The sequence below is a fragment of the Gadus macrocephalus genome, chromosome 5 (assembly GCF_031168955.1).
Source record: "Gadus macrocephalus chromosome 5, ASM3116895v1".
Lineage (NCBI taxonomy): Eukaryota > Metazoa > Chordata > Actinopteri > Gadiformes > Gadidae > Gadus > Gadus macrocephalus.
In genome coordinates, this window is record NC_082386.1 from 5,303,251 (window position 1) to 5,328,560 (window position 25,310).

General features: G+C 44.4%; 1 protein-coding gene across 1 annotated transcript in view; it reads left to right on the plus strand.

Annotated features, from left to right (window-relative positions):
• Window positions 1–25,310, plus strand: part of rragd (ras-related GTP binding D) — a 50,871-nt gene that overhangs the window by 16,521 nt on the left and 9,040 nt on the right. Inside the window, exon 6 of the mRNA XM_060051839.1 lies at window positions 25,111–25,265. Coding sequence (XP_059907822.1) covers window positions 25,111–25,265 — 155 coding nt within the window. The remainder of the gene's footprint in view (window positions 1–25,110; window positions 25,266–25,310) is intronic.

The following is a 25,310-nucleotide window of genomic DNA, read 5'->3' on the forward strand; positions in this document are numbered from 1 at the left end:
AGGTGTGAGCGGATGTTATTCACTTTTTGTTTAAAAAAGTTGATGTGCATGTTGCACCTCTCCGTGGTGACATCAGATTGGGATGGTAAAGGGGGTTTGAGAAGGTGATGGACAGTTGAAAAGAGCTGTTTGGAGTTACCAGGGCTATTGTTGATTATTGCGGAATAGAACCTGGACCGTGCATTATTCAGGGCTTCAGCATATGCCCTCCTGTGTTCCCTGTATGCCTGTTTGTGAACGGTCAGACCAGAGGCCTTGAGTCGCCGCTCAAGGACACGCCCAGCAGCCTTCATTGTACGTAGTTCACTGGTGTACCAGGGTGCGGAGCGCGAGAAGGAGACTGACCTCGATGTTAAGGGGGCGTGGAGATCCAGGAGACTGCTCAGGGACTGGTTGTATAAGTCCACTGAGTCAGCAACAGAGAGGGAGTCAGTTGAGCCAGAGGAGAGATGTTGAAGGTCCAGGGCCAGGGCATCCATGTTGATATTTTTCACATTCCTGAAGTGGATCTGCCGCTTTGGTTTGGTGTGGGAGGAAGGAAAAGGGAGCTCCATTGACACAACTCTGTGATCCGAGACGCCAAGATCATAGACCTGTAGGTTGCTGATGGGGGCGGAGTTTGAGATGACCAGGTCAATTGTGTGTCCTCTGGAGTGTGTGGGGGCATCAACATGTTGTTGTAGGTTGAGGGAGTCTAGCAGCTGAAGAAAATCAGCAGCGGGCTGGCATGAGGGGGTGTCAACATGAATATTTAAATCACCCAGAATGATGGTATTGGCAGAGGTAGTACAGAGTGTTGTGAGGAGATCAGACATTTCCGGGATGAAAGCAGAGTTGGGTTTAGGGGGCCTGTATATGAGTAGAACAGTCATGGGATGGGGGGGCTTGAATGTGAATGCAAGACATTCAAAGGAGGAAGTTGTAGGCAGCACCATGGGGGACAACTCCAGGTCCTGTTTGTGGATGACAGCTAGGCCACCACCGCGTCCAGTTCTGCGGGCTGCCTCCAAGTAACTGTAGCCTGGGGGACAGGCTTCGTTTAGGGCAGAGTAAACCTCTGGCTGGTGCCAGGTTTCTGTTAGACACATGAAGTCAAGTCCTTTTTCCCTGATATGCTCTTCAATCAAGCTGGATTTATTATTCAAGGATTGAGTGTTGAAAAGTTCAAATTTAACCAGTGACTGTGGAGTTATTCTCTGTACAGGTCGCAGAGCTTTAAAATCCACTCCGCGCAGGTTGGAATCCACTCCATGAAATCTATCCAGCCGGGAGTGCGGGGATCTCGCGATGTTACGTCTTTTGCCCTCAGCCGTCTCAGCGGACCTAATGGATGTGATGAAGCCGGCAGGCTGACCATAAATAAAGTTTCTCCCTGAGCCTCTGTGGATATATCGAGGTCTACGCAATAGTCCTAGCTGCTTAATGGTGGAAATACAGGGTGGGATGGAGCGATTGTTGTACTTCAGCAGCTGTGGGGCGAAGTACGTCAACATCGAACCTGATGTTGAGTGATGTTTGCCTGTTAGCAGCTAGGTACGGACCCGACGCATCTGGGGAAGAGCTGGGAGGCAGTGCAGAAAATCCACGAGACAGTAGAGACAGCTTAGCAGGTTGACCAGGGCATATTCCTCACCAGGATCGCCGAAAAAAAACAATCCACGAGACAGTAGAGACAGCTTAGCAGGTTGACCAGGGCATATTCCTCACCAGGATCGCCGAAAAAAAAAAAAAAAAAAAAAACGCCAGCAGTGACCAGGAAAATGTCACATCGGCTACTTGTTTTTAGCCGTTACTAGGGAAACCAAAATAACAAGTGAGCTACACGGCTCTTCACAATAACACAATAACACTGGAACAACTAAAGACAGTCCATAAGCTTGCTTTTAGTCGCTGATGTAGCTTGCAGGGAACCAAGTAGAGATAATATGTCAACAAAAAATCACTTTTTAAGTAAAATTGGCCAAAATTGGCCCAAAAATTGCTTGGAAAAGCGGCGAACAGACAGCGCCAGCGTCCTCTCCGTTTGTTGCCTAGATACAATGCCTCGGTCCGAATAATTCCTTTTTATACGACAGATACTATAGGGTCTATAGCATATAACCGCATTTTCTGATTGCAGTTTAATGTAACAGTAAACTGAACTCACCGCAACTTCAAATTAACCACACGGAGAGTAGCATGGCAACCGGTCAAACAACACGGCGTTCTGCGTGCGCATCCGCCGTGTTGATAAACAAATAACCCCCATATTGAACGAATTTAAACTAAGCTAGTGTCCCGTTCACAGGCACCAGAATGAACGAGTTCACAGTAACGTTCATCAGGCAGTAATACAGTACGTTCAGTTCACGTTCGCCCAAAATATGAACGAGTTCATGAACTACCGTTCAATGAACGCGTTCGGGCACAACACTGCCTGGGAGTATGCCCATCCGGTCTACATGTGTTTTGTGGATCTGGAGAAGGCGTATGACCGGGTCCCCCGGGAGAAACTGTGGGAGGTGCTGCGGGAGTATGGGGTAAGGGGGTCTATCCCAGGGCCATCCAATCTTTGTACTCCCAAAGCGAGAGCTGTGTTCGTGTTCTCGGCAGCCAGTCAGTTTCGTTCTCAGTGGGTGCTGGTCTCCGCCAGGGCTGCGCCTTGTCACCAATCCTGTTTGTGATATACATGGACAGGATATCGAGGCGTAGTCGTGGTGGGGAGGGGTTGCAGTTCGGTGGTCTGAGGATCTCGTCACTGCTTTTTGCAGATGATGTGGTCCTCATTGGATCATCGGCCTGTGACCTTCAGCACTCACTGGATCGGCTGGCGGCCGAGTGTGAAGCGGCTGGGATGAGGATCAGCACCGCTAAATCTGAGGCCATGACTCTTAGCAGGAAACCGGTGGATTGCTTACTCCGGGTAGGAAATGAGTCCTTAGCCCAAGTGAAGGAGTTCAAGTACCTCGGGGTCTTGTTCGCGAGTGAGGGTACTATGGAGCGTGAGATTGGCCGGAGAATCGGAGCAGCGGGGGCGGTATTGCGTTCGCTTTACCGCACCGTTGTAACGAAAAGAGAGCTGAGCCGCAAGGCAAAGCTCTCGATCTACCGGTCGATCTTCGTTCCTATCCTCACCTATGGTCATGAGGGCTGGGTGATGACCGAAAGGACGAGATCGCGGGTACAAGCGGCCGAGATGAGTTTTCTCAGAAGGGTGGCTGGCGTCTCCCTTAGGGATAGGGTGAGAAGCTCAGCCATCCGTGAGGAACTCGGATTAGAGCCGCTGCTCCTTTACTTAGAAAGGAGTCAGCTGAGGTGGTTCGGGCATCTGGTAAGGATGCCCACTGGGCGCCTTCCTTGGGAGGTGTTTCAGGCACGTCCAGTGGGGAGGAGACCTCGGGGAAGACCCAGGACTAGGTGGAGAGATTATATCTCAACACTGGCCTGGGAACGCCTCGGGATCCCCCCGTCAGAGCTGGTCAATGTGGCCCGGGAAAGGGAAGTCTGGGGCCCCCTGCTTGAGCTGCTCCCCCCGCGACCCGACCCCGGATAAGCGGATGACGATGAGGATGAGGATGAGGAATAGTAAACATATAGGGGCCACAGTAGCTCAGGAGGTAGATGAGGTGCAGGTTGGGTGACTGATAACCGGAAGGTTGCTAGTTAGATCCCCGCAACCCCCTAGCTGAGTATCAAGTTGACCCTCAGCAAGACACCTCACCCTGACAGCCCCTGACGAGCTGGCTGTCGCCTTGCATGGTCGACCCCGCCGTCGGTGTGTGAATGTGTGAATGAATGGTTGCTTTGGATGAAAGCGTAAATGTAAACATATGAGGAGGTCTGCCGACTCTGTGTACAGTGGGTGTTGGCTGTTGGTTGATGTTGTACCACATGTCAGGGACAGTGTATACAAGCCTCTCATTATTTGGAAAAAATAACCCCTACATGCAGGACCCTGACGCATTATCTTATTCCACGGCTGGAGATATCAATAATTTACCACAACTGTTGTGTGTCCAACAACACAGAGACTATGATCAGAACTGCGTCCAAATAACAGACCGCAGAATACCATAATTAACCAATCAGAATTGAGTATTTATCAAAGCCCTGTACTAATGTAAGCATAACCATAACATCAATTGAGAGTGTTCTGCACTAAAGGTTGAGTCTGCCTTGTCCCACTGAAATGAAAATGCCTTTAACTATACAGATTACCACATGATCCTATCTTCCATTGATCGTGGAACCGACCATAATAACTATTTATTTTCTTATATTTAAGATCTATAGATGGATATTACTAATAAAATGTGCCATGTTGATCAACTGAGGGCACATGCAGTATAATCATGGCTGAGGCTAAGGGAATTGATCACTGTCTTCCATACAAAACACCAGAGAAAAGGGATTGGAGATTAGGCGGCGACTTCCACCCCGCCCCGTCGGCTGGGATTGATTGGTGGGTGGGGCGTTGGGGGTGTATTTGTGAGACTCCTTTCTTCTGGAACATGAGCAGAATGAAGAGAGCTCGAAGATGCGTACCGAATGCATGAGTTAAGGGTAAATTTAAGCCTTGAGTAAACTTGCACTGATCCACAATCTCCCCCCCCCACACACACACACACGCACACAGACAATGTTCTCAGTCCAAGTTCACCCCAGCTGAGGATGTAATTGGTTGGGTTCCTAATCTGCCCTCGAGGTCCAGTTGGCTGGGTCAGTAGACAAACCCCCACCCCCCATATTGTGTGACCTCTGCAAATGCCCAGAAGACGCAAACCCTCACCCAATTAAAAGGCAGCATTGTTTTTACCGTTATTTTGTTAGCTTTTTCTCTGTACAATGTGCAGAACGAGATTGTGCGGCAAATTTTTCTGAGAAGATGTGTAGCCGTGTGTGTGTGTGTAACAAATGAGAAGAGAAAAAGCGCCCGTATGCACTTATTTGAAAAGTGCTGGCAAAAAGTTGAAAGTGAAGGTAGCCCATTAAAGTAAAGCTCTTGAATTCCTGTGTCGCTTGAGTACCACGAGTCCCAGCCTTGTAGCGCACGCTGCTCGACACGATGTGCTCCATAGGAAGCCTCACAGACACCTCATTGTCTTCATCTATTCAGACAACTTTTGTCCTCTTTATTCGTCTTTTATTATTCTTCTGCTGAAGGGAGGGACAGGGAGTGTATTAAATCACGATTTAAAAAAAATATAGAACGCGCGCATGCACGCACACACCCACGGGAAATGGTATGGCTCACTCTCCTTGCTGTCTAAGTGATGACAGATATCCTGTTGCCTTGACGACAACAAAAAGAGTGGAATAGACTAAAAGGGAAGATGGATGAAGAAATGAAACACGTTGGTTTCAATTTATTTTATGCTCTTGTATCTAAAGGGGAGGAAAATTGAATGAATGAAATGTTATGTCAAATTAGTGCATTTAGATGGCCCTGAATGGGGTGCCGTGTTTGATCTGAGGAGTTTATTGGGCCAAGACTGAAGAGTTTGAGAGCATATACGTGTTTAATTCAGTGAGTGTGTGTCACACTGATAATGTCCTGATTGTGTTATGGCCAGTAGAAACTAAAGGGACAGGATCCAAATGCAGAAACTCTGGGAATGAACTCAATCGCAGTTCCATGAACTGGCATAGAAAAGACGAACTAGATAACAAAAAATATATAACAAACCCGACAAGGGAACAAAGGAAGTGAACTGGTTAATATGGGGAGAGAGACTGTAGCAAACGTCCATCCTGAACTCAACCTAGGGGACTTATTTTGGGCTCCTCCAGACCAAGGACACATGATGGTGGGGTTTAAATCTGGTTTATTGCCAAGGTTTGATGGCAAGGGTGCTCCGCTACCATCCAGGAGATGTCCCAAGTGCGTGTGGAGACGGCTGGTTTAACCTGGGCACACTGATTACTCAATGTGCAACAGGTGTGCAGGCTCACCCAGCCCCAGAGTACAATCAGACTCTGCCAGGTGAGGCTGCTTCACCCAACCGTCATCCACACACACTCCCACAGAGACTGATCAGGGGATGAGGTGCAGGTTGGGTGATTGACAGGATCGCTCTGGTTAGGTAAATGAAGTGATTGCAGACGGGAGCGGCAGGGTCTGTGAAGTGAGGGGAAAAGTCTAAGGGCATCTCTGGTGGACAGGTGGAAAAATGAAAACTTAATATCAGAGTCAGAATATTACAGTTTGGAGTTTCTCTCCTACCCTTTTTGCCAGAATGGAGGGGTTTGCAAGCTTTTGCTCTACTAGTACTATTTGCAGTAGTTTGCAGCAGTTATACTAAACAGCAGTTGATCAAATATTAGATTGCACTTTTGGATGGGGAAACAGAGTGCCCAACCTCCAAATACAAAACATCCTAATAACCTCACTGTAAGAGAGAGATCGGGGTTTATGTCGTGCTTTGTCATTATGCTCACCTCCATCGGCGTCTGTTTCCCCGATCGAGCGATCCCCCTGTCTTTGGCCGCCGCCACACTACGCCTCCTATCTGTAGCCCATGTCAGGCCACGCCCCCCTGTCTGAAGCCCATGCCAGGCCACGCCCCCTGTCTGTAGCCCATGCCAGGCCACGCCCCCTGTCTATAGCCCATGCCAGGCCACACCCCCTCTCTGTAGCCCATGCCAGGCCACGCCCCCTCACACCACAGAGTAAATACATGCCATGAGCAACATCCTACTATCATGCTGAGTGCAACGGGCCACATTTTGATGGCAATGAAATGCTAATCTGAGTTTTTAGGATTTTAAACTGACTGACTCTATTCATGCTAGGGGTCTTTTTAGAGTCTCAAGACCTAAATTGGATTTAATTAGGCTTCTTCTTTTTATTTTCTGCCCTGGATTTAACAAGAAATATGAAATATGAAATAAACTGAAATGATGGTGATTTATTTCAAGAGGGATGAATATGAAGGAAAGGTAGAATCAAAAGATTGTATTCAAGTATTTAACATCCTTTGAAAGTCAACCTTGCTGCCCAGTGGATATCATTGGAAGAGATCGACTACTTCAGAAACTATTCAGAATTATTTTTCTTGATCCAAATTATATTGTCTATTGTCATGTTAAAGCAGGTCACCAAAGTGGTTGTCAAGCGACTATTCAACCAACCACTCGCCTACTGTAGCACTCATACATGTGTTTATAGTCATTGGTAAGTGGAACAGGTGCGGGGCTCCGAAGTAAAGACTTCATAGTGCTAAACAAGTCTTCTTCAGGAATGAGCCCCTCGTTCATATTCTACCTCCTTGTGGACCGTGGATGAATATGCTTTGCAGCTGGAAAAAAAAGTCTCAGAATCTCTCTGAGATTCACTGTTCTCCAAATTGAGAACAGTTTTTAATAGAGATAGTTTGTATTTAGATGTTATTCAGTTTGTTATGGGTTCTGGTCTTTCTGTCCTGAAGGCAGTTTACAGTATGCTCTTGCATGGAGATGATGGAAATAATAATTAATTTCCCAATACACACCTCTTGACTCCATATGTTTTTGACTGTCACTTAGATGAATGTTAGTGTTAAATTAGTCATTTTAAAGGGTGCCTGTGTGTGTGCCATACTGACAGACTGAAATACCCTGAAGTGGGTTGCCCAACTGGTCTTTACTAAGCCTGGTCCTGACTGCGAAGTCTGTATTTGTTAACCAGTCTTTAGAATGGACTTTGAGTTGGTTTCATCAATCAAACCTGTGCCTAGTCTTCACTACGCCCTGTCTTGGGGATGCACATTCATGTGAATGTCCACACACTATGGCTATTGCATATCAGCGTGCGTTGCTAGGACACACTGTTCACAATCTCCCACTGTCTTGCTCATTTGTAACTGATAGTTATTAATTGGCAGCAACATTACGGAGGATCAGGGGAAGAGAAAGTGCAACGGGATGGACATTGGGATCCAAACATGTATCGTGCTGAAAACAAAATGCAATTAGAAGCTCTTACGCGGCTGATGGTGCCGCTTTGTTGTCCAACACAGACTGTGGTCCTGTCACAGCTCTTGAATAAGTTAAAATAGTTCCCTCCAACAAAATTGAAACGTCTCACAGCGCCTCATTGTTCTATATTTCCAGTGGATAACTTCTGTCCCTAGGACTCTCTCCCGTCTGAATCCCCTGCTCGTAAATATGATGGATGACACGCGCCATTGTGTGGCTGTATTGTGACTAGAGAGATGGCCCAGATTTAGTCTTTATGCCTGCTCCCGTAGGACTCTCACCCGGTCGCACAGAGAAGAACGTTTTAGCATGGACAGTACAGCCGGGGTCACTATTAGGTCGACCTTGGAGCGCCAAGTTACGACCGACTTAGTGTAAGTCCTGTTGGGCACTAGGCCGCCGGCTACCACCTCAGTCTAAACAAGGTCACACAACACATTAAGTGAGTCAATATTCCAGCCCCACACACATCCTTTAAGGAACTTATGAGTGCAATTTTAAACCAGCCTCGCTGCCAAATAGTATTGGCAGTGCCTACCTGAATGTCTGCCATTAGTACGGTATATATTTTTTGTTCAGCCCAGGTTCTAGCTCTATGCAGCTCTATAGAGCTGTGCCAACACGAAACATCTTGAATCAATCTTCATCACTCGTTTAATTAGTTTTGCAAACATATAGATCTTCTTGGCCCCGTTCTTTCAGAGGCATCTGATGCTACACCTGTGTGGTGCTGCCGTTGTTTGAATTCCGATGTGTTTGTTTGTGTGCACAAACTCTCCAGCCTCCATAGCCCGATTAGAAGGTTGTGTGTGTGTGTGTGTGTGTGTGTGTGTGTGTGTGTGTGTGTGTGTGTGTGTGTGTGTGTGTGTGTGTGTGTGTGTGTGTGTGTGTGTGTGTGTGTGTGTGTGTGTGTGTGTGTGTGTGTGTGTGTGTACCATATTGGCAGAGATTGCTGAACAGAGGGCTGCCATCTATATCATGCCAAAACAGGTAGGATAGCAACATTAATTAGAGGCTTGAGTATGAAGTTTTGTGTTCCATGCTTATTAGTTAAAGAGCTATTATAGTGTGAGTGGCGTGGTATGAAAAGCACTGGGCTTGAACGCCTCTCTGTCACCAAACAAAACAAAGTACAAAGTTACACAAATATGACATTTCCGATAATTACATTAGCATGGATTACAATGCATTAGCATTACGTTAACAACATAGCATGCAATTCATTTTGAATTATTTATAAAATGTATGCAAACATTTTAGGACATAAACTAAAGGAATTGTAGGATGCAGAATATAAAAATATATATATGAATGATGATATCAGACTTTCAATCTGGATTTATGGTTATTCTAAATCAGGGGTGGGCAATTAATTTTCCTAAAGGGCCACATGAGAAACAGGGACTGTTGTGGAGGGCCGGACCAATAGGCTAAATTCAATTCAGCTCAATATTAATTTGATCTCTCTATAAAACGCAGTAAAATGTAGGGTATTTGATAAGCTGTGAATGGTAAGAGTAAATGTTAAGATAAGAATATGAAGAAAATAAAGCAGACATGGTACAAAATGCAGTTATGTTAGTATTTAACTAACATCCACAAAAGCAATTGTGAAAAATTAGCATGTTTTTACAATTTTTCAAGGAACAGCATTGAATGAACTTGAGCAATACACAAACAGTAATAAATTTTTTTCATTCAAGCGATACACATTTCATAGTGAGACAGGGAGTGCCGGATCCATAAAAAAGGTGCCGGACCCAACGTCGGAGTTGCCGGAACAGTTCTGGCGTGTTCCGGCTCAAATTAAGCTCTTTTTTACTCCCTGAAGTCCAGAGTGAACGGAGACGTTCGATCCGGAACCAACCCCGACGTTGGCTTGGTCGGAGCTCAAGTCGGAGCACTCGGACTCCTGCCGGAGCTCCCCGACTCGCGCCGGAGCTCCCGCCAGAGTGTTCTATAAATCGTATAAAACGCGGCCAAAAGCTGTGTGCGCCTCCGGATGATATTATGAACCCTAACGCCCCTTGCCCACTACCTCCGTCCGTTGACTGATCCCCATTGACTTTGAATGGGGACGGACGCGCAATGCATTGTGGATCCGTCCGTTCCGTTGGAGCCTTCGGCTCAGTCAAGAAGTTGAACAATGTTCAACTTTTTCGGCAGCGACGGATCCGTCATCCAATCAGATCGCGTATGCAAATTTAAGCACTGTGACGCGACTCGGGCTCTGACGATACTGGAAAGCGGGAAAGCGGGTCATCTTGCATCGCAACAAGCAGGAAGTAGCGGGAAGAACCCGGGAAGCGATTTGATTGGCTGACGGATGCCTCTGCAAAGACTACTCCCCCATCAGCCACGTGTATAAAAATTTCGCCCACATACACACACACACACACACACACACTGTGGTAACCCAGTGTTCGGTTGGGCCGGGTTCCACGGACAAAGCTCGCTTGGCATTGGGGTTTTAGCCATTGCAGGCATTTATTTAACAATCAACCTAAACAATCAAACCATGAAGGAGACGCGGTCTCTAGGGCCTCCGTGGGCCTCTAGGCTCTCTCGCTGCCACGAGCACTTCCTTCCTGCTCCCGTGCCGTGCTGTGCTGTCCTGGACCTCCTCTTAAGATGGCTCCCCTGCCACCGGCCAGGTGTCCCCCAATCCCCCTGATTGGGGAGGCGAGAGAGATGCTCTCCGTCGCCGGCTGGTGGGTGGGGGTGGTATACCCCGTCCTTCACGGTACCTCGGGCCCGTCCAGGCCGAGGTTTACGTGGCGGGATGCCACAACACACACACACACACACTACCCAACCCAAACAAAACCAGCAAAAACATGACACGGCAACATTGCCCAATGTTGTCACAATGGACATGGGACAACGGCAGAGGACATGTTTATTTCCAAATGTCTGCAAGGATTGGTTTACAAGAGAGATAGTAAAGTGGTGCAAAACAGTTAAATTATTCACCCACGTAAACACGTTACCTACTGTTACCAATGGTCCATCGTAACAAATCGCCTGCTCGGCATGCCATGCATATATGGATGAAGCTTTGAAGGGGACGCAAAACACAGCTTTGGCAACGCTGTTGAACGCTGATTGGCTGTCATGACGCGTTTGCTGCCGAAAAGATGAAATATTTCAACTCGAGCAGCATTTGACGCGCCGCAAAATACGTGAACGCGCCTGCAGCGCGGGCACGGGCGTGCTGCGCTGCAAATCAAATCTTGCCGTGCCGCAAATCAAATTTTGCTGCCGGTTTTCTCGGCAGCAAGTGGTCCGGCAGCAAACCCGCAACGCGTCTCTACATTCACTTTGAATGGGATCGTGCTGCGCGGCATCTTTTTGCATTTTGTGGTGTGAAAGCAGGGCAGACTCGAGGATGCGTTGACAGGTTGACTCAATGTTAACAGAGTTTCTATTGGCCGAAAATTAAAGCAGGGGGAGGGCTGAACACAATGCGCCTGTTTAATTGGCTTTTATTTAGTTATTTAGGTGCGAGATGTGAAGGTAAAGCCTGAGGGAGTTTGACGTAATGTAAAAGCCGAGTGTTCATTGGTTTAACGTTACGCCGACGACCGGCCCAAAATTTTTTCCCATAAATACCGGTATGTTTATGTTGTAAGAACAAGCTCTTCACGGACCTCCTGGCAACGCGCCGCGGACCCCCGGGGGTCCGGGGAACCCACTTTGAGAACCGAGGTTCTAAAGCACTTCCCTTTTCCCGCAACGATAACACCAGCTGTTGGAGGTAAGGCTTTTTTTGCTTAATACCATGGTTACAGAGTTTTAGTGAGCTAATGTAAAAAAAAAAATGTGCGAATGTTTTACATATGTATGTTACTTACAGAGAGTGTTTTTTCTAATCCTCACTAGTGCCGATGATAAATCTTTTTTTTTTAGTAACGATTATGAGCCATTTCTTTCTCCTAAAATAGAAACCTGGATTAGAGTCATAATTTTAAGACTGCATCAATTTAGTTTACATCAGTAAACAATCTGCTAGAGAGCAGTGTTCTGTTATACTCCTCATGCCTCTTCCTTTCTTGATCTCTACAGTTGGACCTTGATGCTGTGACAACGGACAAGTCTTCTTCCTCTGTCCTTTTCCCCTGCCTCTGTTCAGTATGTTCAGTGTTGTTAAATCATTTCTCTTTTTTTTTTATTAGTTACTGTTCTTATTGTGTTCTTGTTAGTGTGATGTTTGAATAAACGTGCCTATTGCAATGTTGGTATAATGTTTGTATAATTACTGTTATATAACTGTTACTGTTTCAATGTGACCCAGACCGTATTTCTCATTTAACAAACATGTGTAGCTTATAATGTGTTGCAGGGCAGAGCAATTATATTCAATGGCTTAAAACAAACCCATCTGTAAAGATCAGTGAATGCATAGAAATCAATGACAAGTGGTGTAGATGGTTTTCCCTCTGTGCAAGGTCATTAGCCCAAGTCCTACAAAAAAATAACGACTGTAATAGCAGATGTTGAAGTTGTTAAATCGTTAACTAACCATTGGAACAATCGGTTAAGGTAAGTTAAGTGCTTGAGTCTCGACACTTTAGAGAATGTCTAGGGCGCAACTTGAATAAGCCATGTGCGATATTACCCGGGCTCCAGCGCAACTTTCCTTACCAGGTGAAGCCTCAGGTAGCCTAGGACCATTCATACAGGAGCAAGCAAGAACGTTACCTTTTTCTGTCCTTGGGAAACAAAAAGACGGACAATCCGTTCCCACTGTTAGTGCAGTTTATCATTGCACATTTACGAGGCATTTCTTTTTTAAACTATCTTTATTTTCGAAAAATAGACAATGACAGATGAAATGGTATTGAGCGGGACATTGACTGTATTATTTAAGGTGGTCATACCGTACCTACCATGTATATAACACATTGAACATTGAACACAAGAAATGGAAGAAATTCCATTCATGCCCATGTACTTTCACCATACATACTATCTAAAAAATAAAAGGGCCTGCAGGAAAATATAAATACAATGCGCAAAAATTGAGTTAGACGGAAATTCGAAGTTAACACGTTTCTGATTGCTCTTCAGCTTCAGATGCCGTCAATAGGGGTCTCTGGTCGTAATCAGTCGCAAGTCCGTCCCTGACCAATCAACATTCATTAGCAGAATGCTAGCGTGTATGGCCAACAACGGCCCAAACTGTAAGAAATCGAAAGGACTTAAGTACTCACTCATTTGACTTTTGAACCATAATCTATATTGAACTTGCGGAATCTACAATAAAATTTGCGATATTTCAACGACAAGCAGGTGAAAGAGGCATAATTAGCCGTTTAGCCCCATAGACTCCCATTCAATCTGGACTCGCCTGCGATCACCCCCAGTGGATGTCTCATGGAACTACAACCAAAATCGGTACAATGGGGCGTATAGGGAGTGCCCAGGCTCTTCGTAGACGGGCTCTGCTTAGACTACTCTTGCGAGCAAACTCACGCTGCGTCGCAAAAATATTTGCTTTGTAGTGAACGCACAGTAAGCCACTTCCTTTCGGTTGCATGTCACCATGTGGGCCACTGCTGTGGCTTTCAAACACGCATTCTTCCCGATAATGCTATTCACGGTTAGTTCTCTTCTTGGTTATGTTATTCACACTAAGTTCAAATTTTATATATAAATATCAGTGTGGATTATTTATTAAAAAGCCACAATACTATGGTCCTTGGAACCCTAAACAGTGTCACATCCAACTTCCTTACATAAATTCAAATTTTCAAGTCTAAGAAAATGTGTTTGATCGTAGCCCTAAACTATATCTTCAGAATTAATTAACATCGAGTGCAGATTCATAAGAAAATATATATTCTGAAAAAAAACTATGCATCTATGATTTCATTGGAATATTTGGCATTTGGTTAAAAATAATGACTAATAAAGCATTAATCTATAAAAGCGGTTGATTCAAACCGCTTAATGTCAGAATTGGATACATTCAAAGCATGGGGAATATATATGCTCAATATTTTTTATATTCATGTTTAATTTACTTTTTTACGTCTCTGTCTGGTGACTCCGGTCTGGCTTCGAATAGAATAAGACAATGATCCGAGAGTTCTTTGTCATATTTTTTTCCCACATTGCGAATAGCCACATTCCAGGTGAGGACCAGGTCCAGTGTGTGTCCCCCTGGATAACGTGTTGCCCCATGGGTATGTTGATTCAGACCCCAACTATCCAACAGGTCATAAAACGTTTGGGCCGAGGGATCCTCGGGGTTGTCCATGTGGATATTGAAATCACCTGTGATGATGACGTTGTCATGTCCCTCCTCTTTCAAAATGCGCAGCAGCTCTTCGAAGTGGCTTACAAACTCACCAAAATGTGCCTTTATTTTTTTGGGAGAAATGTACAAGTTGACCAGGAGGACGGGAACTTCCCACTTGTCGTTTTCCAGGACCATGGCCACATAATCAAACACTGGTTTGAAAGTTGGGCTAAACAATTTTTTTTCCTGTTCTTTTTCCTTGTTTTCATTCTTGTATTGGATGGCCACGCCGCCATAGGTGCCGCCGCCGGGCTTCCTGTTGTTATCCTGTTCGGCCTCATGGACGAACTTAAAGGTAGAGGGACTAGCGTCCGAGAGCACCGTCTTGTAATTTGAAGGGTTTAACCAGGTCTCCGTGGTGCAAAGGAAGTCTAATTTGTTGGTTTCGATGATTTCTCGTACCTCATCAATGTTGTTGGACATGGACCTGACATTGAGAAGCGCACCGCGCAAATAGCCTTCCCCGTCGCTACTCTCCTCGTCGCTCTTGACGTCGGTAGTGCTGTCCTCCTCGCTCTCGCTCTCGCTCCCCAAGCTGCTGGCAGTGGTGCCGCTTTCGCTCTCGTCGCCGAAGCACTTTCTGCGTTTTACATGATCCTTCTGGCAGGGACGTGCGGACGAGTGAGGCTCACCTGTTGTGAAAGAAAAAATATATATATTTATTTTATATTATATATAATATTTTTTGTATACTTATCTGTACTATAAGTACAAGTTATGTACGATTTCAATCATTTCAATTTCATTATTACCAAAATCGCTAAATTTGCTTGTTTCATGTTCAATTGGAGCGGCAAACCGTGAGGTGCGGCAGAGGTACTGGCTGCCTCACCGCACTGTAAAAGCAAGAGGTGAGGCAGCCAGTACCTCCGCACTGAAGGAACTCAGAATGGACTTCATTTACAAGTAAAGGTGCATACACTGATGCAAATACTGCAGTAAATCCTTCTATTTGTATTGATGGAGTGTGTTATTAATTAGCAATTGTGGAATTGCGATGGCAAATTAAGAACAAATGGAGCAAAATGGGCATTTTCTCTGAGCCGCTATAAATTTAACGTTCTTCCTTGGACAAATATTTACCCTAACTGTGTGTGTGCGTGTGTGTGTGTGTGTGCGCTTTGCATTCTGTGAATGAAATCGACCTTCCCTTTTAATTCTATGTTTTAGTCCAACCAGTTAAAACAAAGCCATTAGAGGAACTACATAGTCAGTGTGTGTGTGTGTGTGTGTGTGTGTGTGTGTGTGTGTGTGTGTGTGTGTGTGTGTGTGTGTGTGTGTGTGTGTGTGTGTGTGTGTGTGTGTGTGTGGGTGTGTGCAAGCGTGTGTATAGAATGTCGATATGGAACACAACCAGTAGTCAATGTGCAAGCTGCCAACTGAATGGTGAATTTAAGCTACTCTATTGGGTTCGTATATGATTATCTCTAAATCTGACTCAGAGCCTCACCGGCCAAAAACCTCACCGCACGTCACTGGCTGGTTCTGATTACTCTGGTTACCTTGATGGTTGTTTGTCGCCTGGTTTGTCTGCTGGTTCATCAGTTCAATGGCCATTTCCTCCCTGAGAATGAACAATAGAAAGACGTGAATTTGTACAACAGGGTCATTTAATCAACCAAAGTTGCGATATCTCCTCCATAGCCTCTCTGTCAGGACAACCACTGCTGAATGATGGAAAATGTGTCACTGCGCCGCTGATTTGATCGCATGGCAGGATAGTTGCCACCGAAACCCAGTTTGTAATTTTCATAATACTTCACTACACCACTTTAGGTTCAACCTAAATGTGGATTTTGTGCTCAATTGGTCTGTACAATTTACACACATAAAAACAAAACAATAAAAAGTTTTTCACTTATACAATTACAATTGTAATTGGAACTCATAACTTATAAATGGAACAGTAAATACTAACTGACCAATATATTGCATAAGAATTGCAATCAATATCATTCAATTAATATGATGCATCATTAAGTATTCTTACTGAATCATTTTAAGATTGTTCCTCAGGTCCTTGCAGAACTGATCAATGTGTTCAGCTGCGTTCCTCAGTGATTGGCTGGCTTCAGTCAGATGCTGTTTCTTGACAAGCTCGTTCCAGCTCTTAATCGACTCCGTAAGTGCGAATACCATACCAATCCCTCCTGCAAACTGTCAATGAAAAATGTATAAAAGAAATGCATAAATGTTGTCAAATTATATTCTATTGGTCAGTTTTAGAATCAGCCAATTTAGACATTTATTCAAAAAACGTATGTGGTCTGTGACTTTTCAACTTTTAGCAAAGTGTTAAATGTAGACATATGCAACATATGCATACAGAAATATTCAAAATCCCTTACCGCCATACGTTTAGCTGCAGCTTTTCCTCCGACCTTTGCAAGATTCAGTACCATCATTTGGATCAGGCATTTGGTTATTGATCCTTGAACTTTTCGCATCATGCTCAAATCTATGAATGTTACAATTAATAAAAATAGCATAGAGCCATCTTTAATAAAAACTTGAGGGGGCTGCCCTGTGTGAACCTTCCCCCACATGGCTTTAGAAATACGCATTGCAATGTATTCGCTTTCAGCTTGTTCAGTGTTCACTCGTTCCCTCTTTAGCTCTCCTATCAGTTTCATTATTTCTTCTTCAATTATTTCGGTCTTCTCTGCAGCCTTCTTTGCATCTTTCATAGTGCTGCCGGACACAAAATGTTCGATTAGCTTTGAGGTCACGCTGATTGTGGCACCTGTACCTACGTACGCCATCCCCAGCACACCCAGAAACGGGGCTGCAGCCCCCGCGGTGAAGAACGTGGCCGCTGCTCCCCCTAGAAGACACGCAGAGCCTAAGACAGATATGGTGTTCCCTACGCATTCCCCGGCATTACAATTCTCTCTGAGGTTTTCAAGTTCTTTCACCAGCTTCCACAGATTCTTTTCACAATTCTCCTTCTCCTCCAGCCATGACCAGATCTTACGGAGGAGTTGTTCTGCGGTGTCGTCCATGGTGGTTGTTTCTTCCTCTAGCTCTTCTTTATACTATAACACACATAGCATAATAGTGAGAGGTGCGAGGTAAAAGTATGTGATGCTGTGCGATAATTGTCTGTAGAGAAGGATGGGAGAGTGGGGTTATAGGATAAAGTGATAGTCAGTTTTTTTGCACTTTAAGCCTTATTTTGAGGTTCTTTACGATGAAATAGATCGGTTCAGGTGCTTACTTCGCCGAAAGTCTGTGTTTGGAGATGTTTAGGACTTTTTCTAGCCCCCGTCATATCCCAGTGTACAGGTCGATGGGCATGAAACATCGGTCCTAAAGCTGAGAGGTCGATCCTGCCCTTTCCTCTTCCTCCCTCTTTGCGGAGAAGTGGAGGAGTTAACAGCTGTGGCCTGCGGGAGGCGGGCTGGACGTCCAGCCCCGCCTAGAAAGGTCCAGCCCTGCCGACAATACTATTTTAGGATAAGTGTTCCGGTTACGGCGTTTGAGAAGAAGGAGGACTGAAAGTCCATCATTTCGGTGAATGCTAAATGTCAAAGCTAGAGCCCGACCGATATATCGGCAGGCCGATATTAGGCATTTTTCAAACTATTCGGTATCGGCATTATAATGGCCGATAAATGAATATAAAAAAAAAAAATGTTTGTCCACCAGAGGGCGCTCTAACGCCCCAAACCCGCTGATTCAGGCAGAGTGAATGACGGAGATCGACGGAGATCATCGGTGTTGTTCATAGCTGTGTTCGAAATCATTCCCTATCACGGATATAGTGCGCTATATAGGGTGCTCGCCATTTTGCAGTGGTGTTCGAATTCTCAGTGGTTAATTTAATGCACTAAAATTTGAGTGTACATAAGATGTTCCCTACTTGTTACTCCGTATACCACAATGCAATGCGGTAGTGTTCTTCCGGAGGAGAAGAAGAAGCTGAATAACCGCGAAAACTAATACATTTAATGATGGAGTCTCCGGCTTTCGTTTAGAGATGTCAACAATTTTGGGAGTTAACATAGAAAATGTAATATTCAAAATTAATAAAAAAAACTTGATCAAGGAAATGTTGCATTCAACATCAATACAAGCTCCAGCTTTCCTCGGGATTGCCCGGTTTGTTTACATGATGTGGGAGCATCTGTCTGCGTCACACAAATACCCGGCGCATTTACTGACGCAAATGACGCTTAGAAATGTTCAGCGTAGTGTCCGAATTCTCGTTTGTTCGTTCCCTATATAGTGCACTATATCATAAACACTAGGCTATATAGGGAATAGTGAGGGAGTGAATAGGGAATGATTTCCAACACAGCTCATGTGTGCAAGTGTGTTCATGGTAAGTTGGCAACTGTCACAAGACATACATTGCTTGAATAACAATTAAAAGAACATCCCCATCAATTCTCTAAAGTCGATAAGCATGACTTAATTCATGACTAACATGTCCAGTTTTGCTGTTGTTACGTGTTAGTTGAGAGTGAAAAGGATTTAAAGGATAACTACAAATAACCAATGTTAGGGAAATCTGTTTGTTTTGTTGCGCGTTTCTGGATTTTTTTTTTTTATATATATCGGCCGATATATCGGCATATCGGATTTTTTAATCACAAAATATTCGTATCGGTATCGGCCTTAAAAATCCTATATCGGTCGGGCTCTAGTCAAAGCCTGTTAATTTTATTTTATTTTCAAATTAAAATAGGTCTGTTATTTGATTAACGCTTTGCGTTTGGTGTGAACGCACAGTAACGGTAACAAAGCAAACTCTGTTAAGAAGGATTAACGCGACGTAACACCAATCAGCGTTCAACCTGCCAACCGTTCCCTGCAGTGCACTCCGGAGTGAAACGCAGCATGGAGGAGAAAGTGATTGTTTCTGTTTGCGACTCGCAGAGCTCTATATATAATAGTATATGATACGATATAATCTAATATGTAAATATCTATATAATAAAATATATAATAATGGCCAAAATCTGTGTATGCCTCCGGATGATTTTATGAATAGACTGCGTCGGGTTCTCCGAAGTATCTGGTACAAGTCAACAACCTCATACTCGCGCGACTAAAGTCGCGTGATAAAACTTGCACAAATCAATGCCGCGACTTGTCGCACGACGAAACTCAGGCGACACCACGGCCAAGCGACACATGTGGCGTTTGGTGTGGACGCTCAGTTACTCTACCAGGGCTCCACACTGTGGCCAAATGGTTGCATTTTGCGACCAAAATGTGAGAGTTTGCGACCAAATTGTACATTAGTGTTAGTGGCTAATTATTGAGGGGGAGGGTATAGAGATTAAATATTGAACGCGCATAAACGTCTGTGAGAGGGAGAACGATTTCACAACCTGCTACGTGTGTTTGAACAATTCGCAATCTATTGACTCGTTCTTCTGACCTGCTGCTGGTATGCCAGTGCCAGAGTCCTGCACGGGTCTTATTGTGCAAACCCGCAACCGCCCGTGCCCGCAATACTGCATCCGACCAGTGTTCCGACAGTAGCGCAAATAACATTCCGCACCCGGCCCGACCAGCTATAAATTGAAATCGACGTCGGAAAATTAGACAAATCAGATGAAACCCCAGGGAATTACAATGTGGTGTTCGGCCTGGTGCTTTAAGATGCTGTATAAAAAACTGTCGGTATAGATGAGAATCACAATTAAATGTGACACTGAATTTGAAACCGCACATTGTAATTTCTGCATCTATTATCAAAATATTTATAAGTAATGTAGTGAAAATCACATTGGCATGTTGATTTACAGAGTGTGCCCCTAAAATTTTAGGGGCCACTGTTTTCACTCCTAGTGAAAAAAGTTAGTCTGGAGCCCTGTGTACGTTCAAATATTTCAACTCAAGCGACGCGTCGCGCTACTAAATCCTCGTGAACGCCTCGCCCAGGGCGTTCATGCCGCGCCACATGTCAAATCTCGCCGCAGCTTTTTCTAGTGACACTGATACGCGTCTATGCGTTGACTTTGTATGGAGTCTTGTCGCCCCGTCGCGTTTGGTGGGAACCCACGTAAAATGGTACTGGATGCCGGAGGGGCTGGACCTTCCAATCCGGATGTGGGCGGGATTGGATTTCCAACTCTGCCTTCCCGCAGGCCGCAGCCGTTAGTGCTTGGTATTTTAGAACATTATTCAAATTTTCATTATTCTATCAAAAGTATGCAGTGTCATAACTACATCTCTGACGTTTATAACAAACCAAACCGTTCGAAAATCTGTTGAAAATTGAGCAAGTTATGGTTATTTAAAAAGTACATGTACCACTACCAACACAATGGGTGAGCGGCTTACTGTGGTAAGATGGCCGCCAGTGGTGACGTTCGACTCCAGTTGCCAGCAGCGCGGACGAGGCATCTAGTTAAAGGGGTAGTTCGGAATTTTGGACATAGGGCCTGATTCCCAAGTGAGCTTTGGTATTCTTTATCACTGGAGACAGTTTAACACATTTCATTCAGTCCTTGCAGAGTTCGCTCGTGCTAGGCTAGCGCACGTCAACGGGCAATGCTAGCCTGCTATTAAAAACAGTGTTACCCACTCCACAGTACACCCGAGGTAAATCAATTATAACGACAGACTATAAATTTAAATGTCTGTTTATAGAATAATGTTAGAAATAAAACCAACCTTGCATTGCATTGCATTTTGAGGGAATTGCTGGGTCTCAGCAGCAGTGTTATATTCCCGGTAGTAGGCTACGGCAGCGGCGAACTGATACCTAGGTTACCGGCTCTAGTTTTTTTTACCTGCCGCTGTCATTGCTACAAACGCAGAGTACAGTGAACGAAGGAATTCTATTAGCGTATTCAATCAACAAGATATGGCCACGTTTGGAGGACTTAGCGATGCATCTGCTTTTGAAGACGATTATGAGGAATTTGTTGTATCCAATGAACCGTACATGTACGTGCCGGTGTTTTCATGTCCAAGCCAGCAGCAACAAGCCACCGTTGAGTCCTTTCTGGATCTCGCACTGGAAATTGGTGGAAACTTTGTGGTGCCCATCTGTAGCGCTTATTTCTACAATTTCTAAATGTGATTTGGTTACAAAACTAACCGGCGCATAGTAAAATTCCGCTTCTGCTGAGAAAGTAGTCCCTCGATGATTCACGCGATGCAAGGTTCATTTTATTTCTAACATTATTCTATCAACACAGACATTTAAATCTATAGTCTGGCGTTATAATTGATTCACCTCGGGTGTACTGTGTAGTGGGTAAGACTGTTTTTAATAGCAGGCTAGCATTGCCCGTTGCCATGCGCTAGCCTAGCACGAGTGAACTCTGCAACTAGAAGGACTGAATGAAATGTGTTGAAAACTGTCTCCAGTGATAAAGAATACCAATGCTCACTTGGGAATCAGGTCCTATGTCCAAAATTCCGAACTATAATGTATATATCTATTCCACTAACCCCCTTTGTCTCTTACCCCCGCCGATCAGAGTTTCCCGGTATATAGATTAAACCACACCCATGTGTCAATCAAACGGAAGTGACATGAACCAAAACGGTGTGAGTTACCCTTCCAAATAAACAATAAACAAACAGACCAAATATGCATTTTGGCCCCAACAATAGAATAATCTCTTTCCGTTTTATTTATTTTAGTGGGCTATTTGCGAAGGGCAAAAATCTGAGCGAGACCAATTCAAGTGCCCGAGGCTTAATCTATAAAGGCCTTATTTCAATTAAATACAACTGAATGTATTCTACGTCAACGTTTTATATGTATGTTTCACTACACTTCGGCTACGAATATCACGCTTCAATTTAAATGGCAATATCAAATAATTACCTTTTCAAAGTAGTCTGACAAAGTTGGAGCCCACAGTGAGAGGTCCGAGTACTGTGTGCTGTTAAACAAACAGTTACAATCTCTTCAGCAGCGCCCCACCCTTCTGGCAAAACATGTGACTTCTTGTAAACGCTGGAAAACGAAAGTGAGTTCAACTAAACTTCACTCAGCAGTCATTCATAATTCATTGATAGGCCTAATAAATAAATTATTAAGTTAGGATATAATTATGAAGTTAAAATTATAAAGTGTATGAATAGTCCTATGGATCCTTTTTTAACTGTCCAGATGAAAACTGTCTGAAATAACAATAGCCTACATTACAAGATCATGGATGGATGCAAACTCAGGCTCTTGCTAAACATTATGAAGCATGCACCCTCCTTATAACCGGTGTCTTTCTCACTCTCAGATAAGACTATCAATCGATCTTCGATGAACAGTTTGAATCTTTATTTCTTCGGCTGACGCATGTAAGTCTGACCGTTTGATTCACGCAACTCTATTGCACGCAAGACGCATCAAAGTTAGAGCATTATTTTACCAGCTGATAAAAGGACAATGTAAAAATGGGTTACTTGCACGGAGCAGCTGAATCGAATATTTAAATCGTAACTCTTTTGAATCACGGTAAGAAGAGGCAGCCTGGCTTGTATTATTTTGTAACTTTTTGAAATGTGTGTGAAATGTTAGACCTGTGCACATTGTTTCAGGGAATGGGATGTTAATGTGATGGTATAGATGTAGCGACAGTTTTCCTATAAAGGCAGATAAGACGCTTAGCTGGGCTCCAAGCAGTTACGCGTCCTTCAATGAATCCAAGTCCGGTGATGAATATAGTTTGAGAATTTATTAGAAGACCGAATCACAACAGATTAATGAAAACATCTAGAGGGTAATGAAAATAAATAAATAAAAGATAAAGTGATGACGATGACAACGTTGATGAGGGTTGTTACTGACGGTTGTTTGACGTGAAGAGAAAATATAATCAGGAGCCCCACTAACCCCCTTTGTCTCTTGCCCCCGCCGATCCGAGTTTCCCGGTATATAGATTAAACCACACCCATGTGTCAATCAAACTGAAGGGACATGAATAATTATGAAAACAGTGTGAGTTACCCTTCCAAATAAACAATAAACAAACAGACCAAATATGCATTTTAGCCCCAACAATAAAATAATCTCTGTCCATTTTATTTATTTTAGTGGGCTATTTGCAAAGGGCCGAAATCCGAGCAAGACCAATTCTATGCAGTTACCAATTCAAGTGCCCGAGGCTTAAAGGGAAACTTCACCCATTTCCATTAAGCATTGTATCGTTAGAAACCCACTCATATTTTTGGATGGTCGAGCATCATTTCCTTATTTCCCCCTGAAAGAGATCTGTATCGATATCTTACACTTCCTGTTTTAAATTACGCAATATGATTGTTGCGTAATTTAAAACAGGAAGTGTAAGAGGGGAGAATTCTCATAAGACAAGAAACAGGTGGGACTTTAATATGTCCATCAGTGGGACCCACTGACGCTACAGACCTATTAGATCAGTGCCAGTGGTTGGGACTTCAGCAGCAGAAACTAACATTCAGAAAACTGAATTAACGACAATGGCGGAAGGTACTGGATCCATGGGCGTCAGTTTGGTTTGAAATGTGCTGGGGACAGAGACGCATTCGGAAGTGCATTTTCAGAAGTGCTGGGTACAATGAGGATGCACTCTTTTTTTCTCTCTTTAGTGCCGGCAATGAAAGGTTCTGAAAGACGGCCCATGTAGCTAATTACTAAGGAATAAAATCCATACAAAATCTGTCCAAACTCATGCACAATTATTCCAGAATTCAAGCAAAGCAAGAATGACCAAAAGTCCCTTTGTGTCAACAAGAGACTGACTCCACCGACTATCAATTGCAAGCTAAAACAGCCGACCACTTGAGTGCAAAAAACTCAAAAGACCTTGCCACAGCACCAGCATATTTTAAGGGTTAGGGTTAGATAATAAATATCGCTATTTATTATCGATAATAAATATCGCGTCTTACCTTTATTTATGTGTCAGTGGTCTGCAGATGCATCCCGTGGTGTAGCCTACCACATCCATTTAGTAATGATTAAATACTAAATTCTCCCAAAGGATATTTTAAAACAAAGGATAAACATTAATCAAGATGAGGGAAGTTTAGTTTGGAATAAAGATGCTCCTTTTTGTACTGTCGATTTTCAGAGTTGACAAGCACCGAAACAAACCACTAGAATGCGTAAGAAGGGATCAAAGGCACCTGGTCTTTGGCCAACAATGGAAGCCCTCCCTGTTCTCAACGACGCACCCATCCCTCTCTCTCTCTTACTTTCTCTTTCTCTCTCTCACACTCCCCCCCCCCCCCTTTCTCTGTCTCATCTTTTCTCAGTAACCCTCTCTACCCCCTCCTCCCTTCTCCCTCATTTTTCATCATGGCCTGTTATTTACCTTTCTTTCAGGGATTTACTCCCTCACCTCATACATGTGTCCCTTTGCTCCATTTCCCTCTCTCTAATTAGACCTCCTCTTTTCCGCTGCTCATCTCCTTTTCATAGCCGCCGGGTCTGGTGGACGTGAAACCACAAGTTTTTCTGTGCACAAGGACGGCCTGTCCTATTGTTATCCTTCCTGTTTCCCTTGTACTAATATTTATTGAACGCCAACTCCTCCAACTCCTCCTTCTTCCACGCCACAACCTTGTCTCCTTCCTCCTCCTCCCCCTACCCCCCCCTCCTCCTCCTCTTCCTACGCTTCTGCTCCTGTACGACACCAGTCACTGGAGGTAGAACAAGTGTGGTTATGCAACCAAAAGGTTGCTGGTTTGATCCCCAGCAGCTTCTCCCAGCTTTAAATGTTGAGGTGTCCCTGAGCAAGACACCTAACCCCAAACGGCTCCAGACATGCTGGCGGTGCTATGCACGGTTAACATCGCCGTCAGTGGGCGAATGGAAGAAAGGGAGGAACTCTGCGTAAAAGCCCTTTGAGCAGGCTCAGGTGAGAAAAGTGCCTGAAAAATGCAGTCCATTTAACATTTAAACTACTCTCTCCCTCTAGCCTGGCCGAGGAGGATCCAGCTGTCGGCTCGCCTTACGACAAAGACTCCATGGCCATCATCCGTCTGAATAACACCACTGTGGTGTACCTGAAGGAGGTCACCAAGTTCCTCGCCATGGTCTGCTTCCTGCGAGAGGAGAGCTTTGAGAGGAAAGGTCAGAAAACACGCAGTGTGTAGTGCCCTGTGTCCCCCTCTGCAG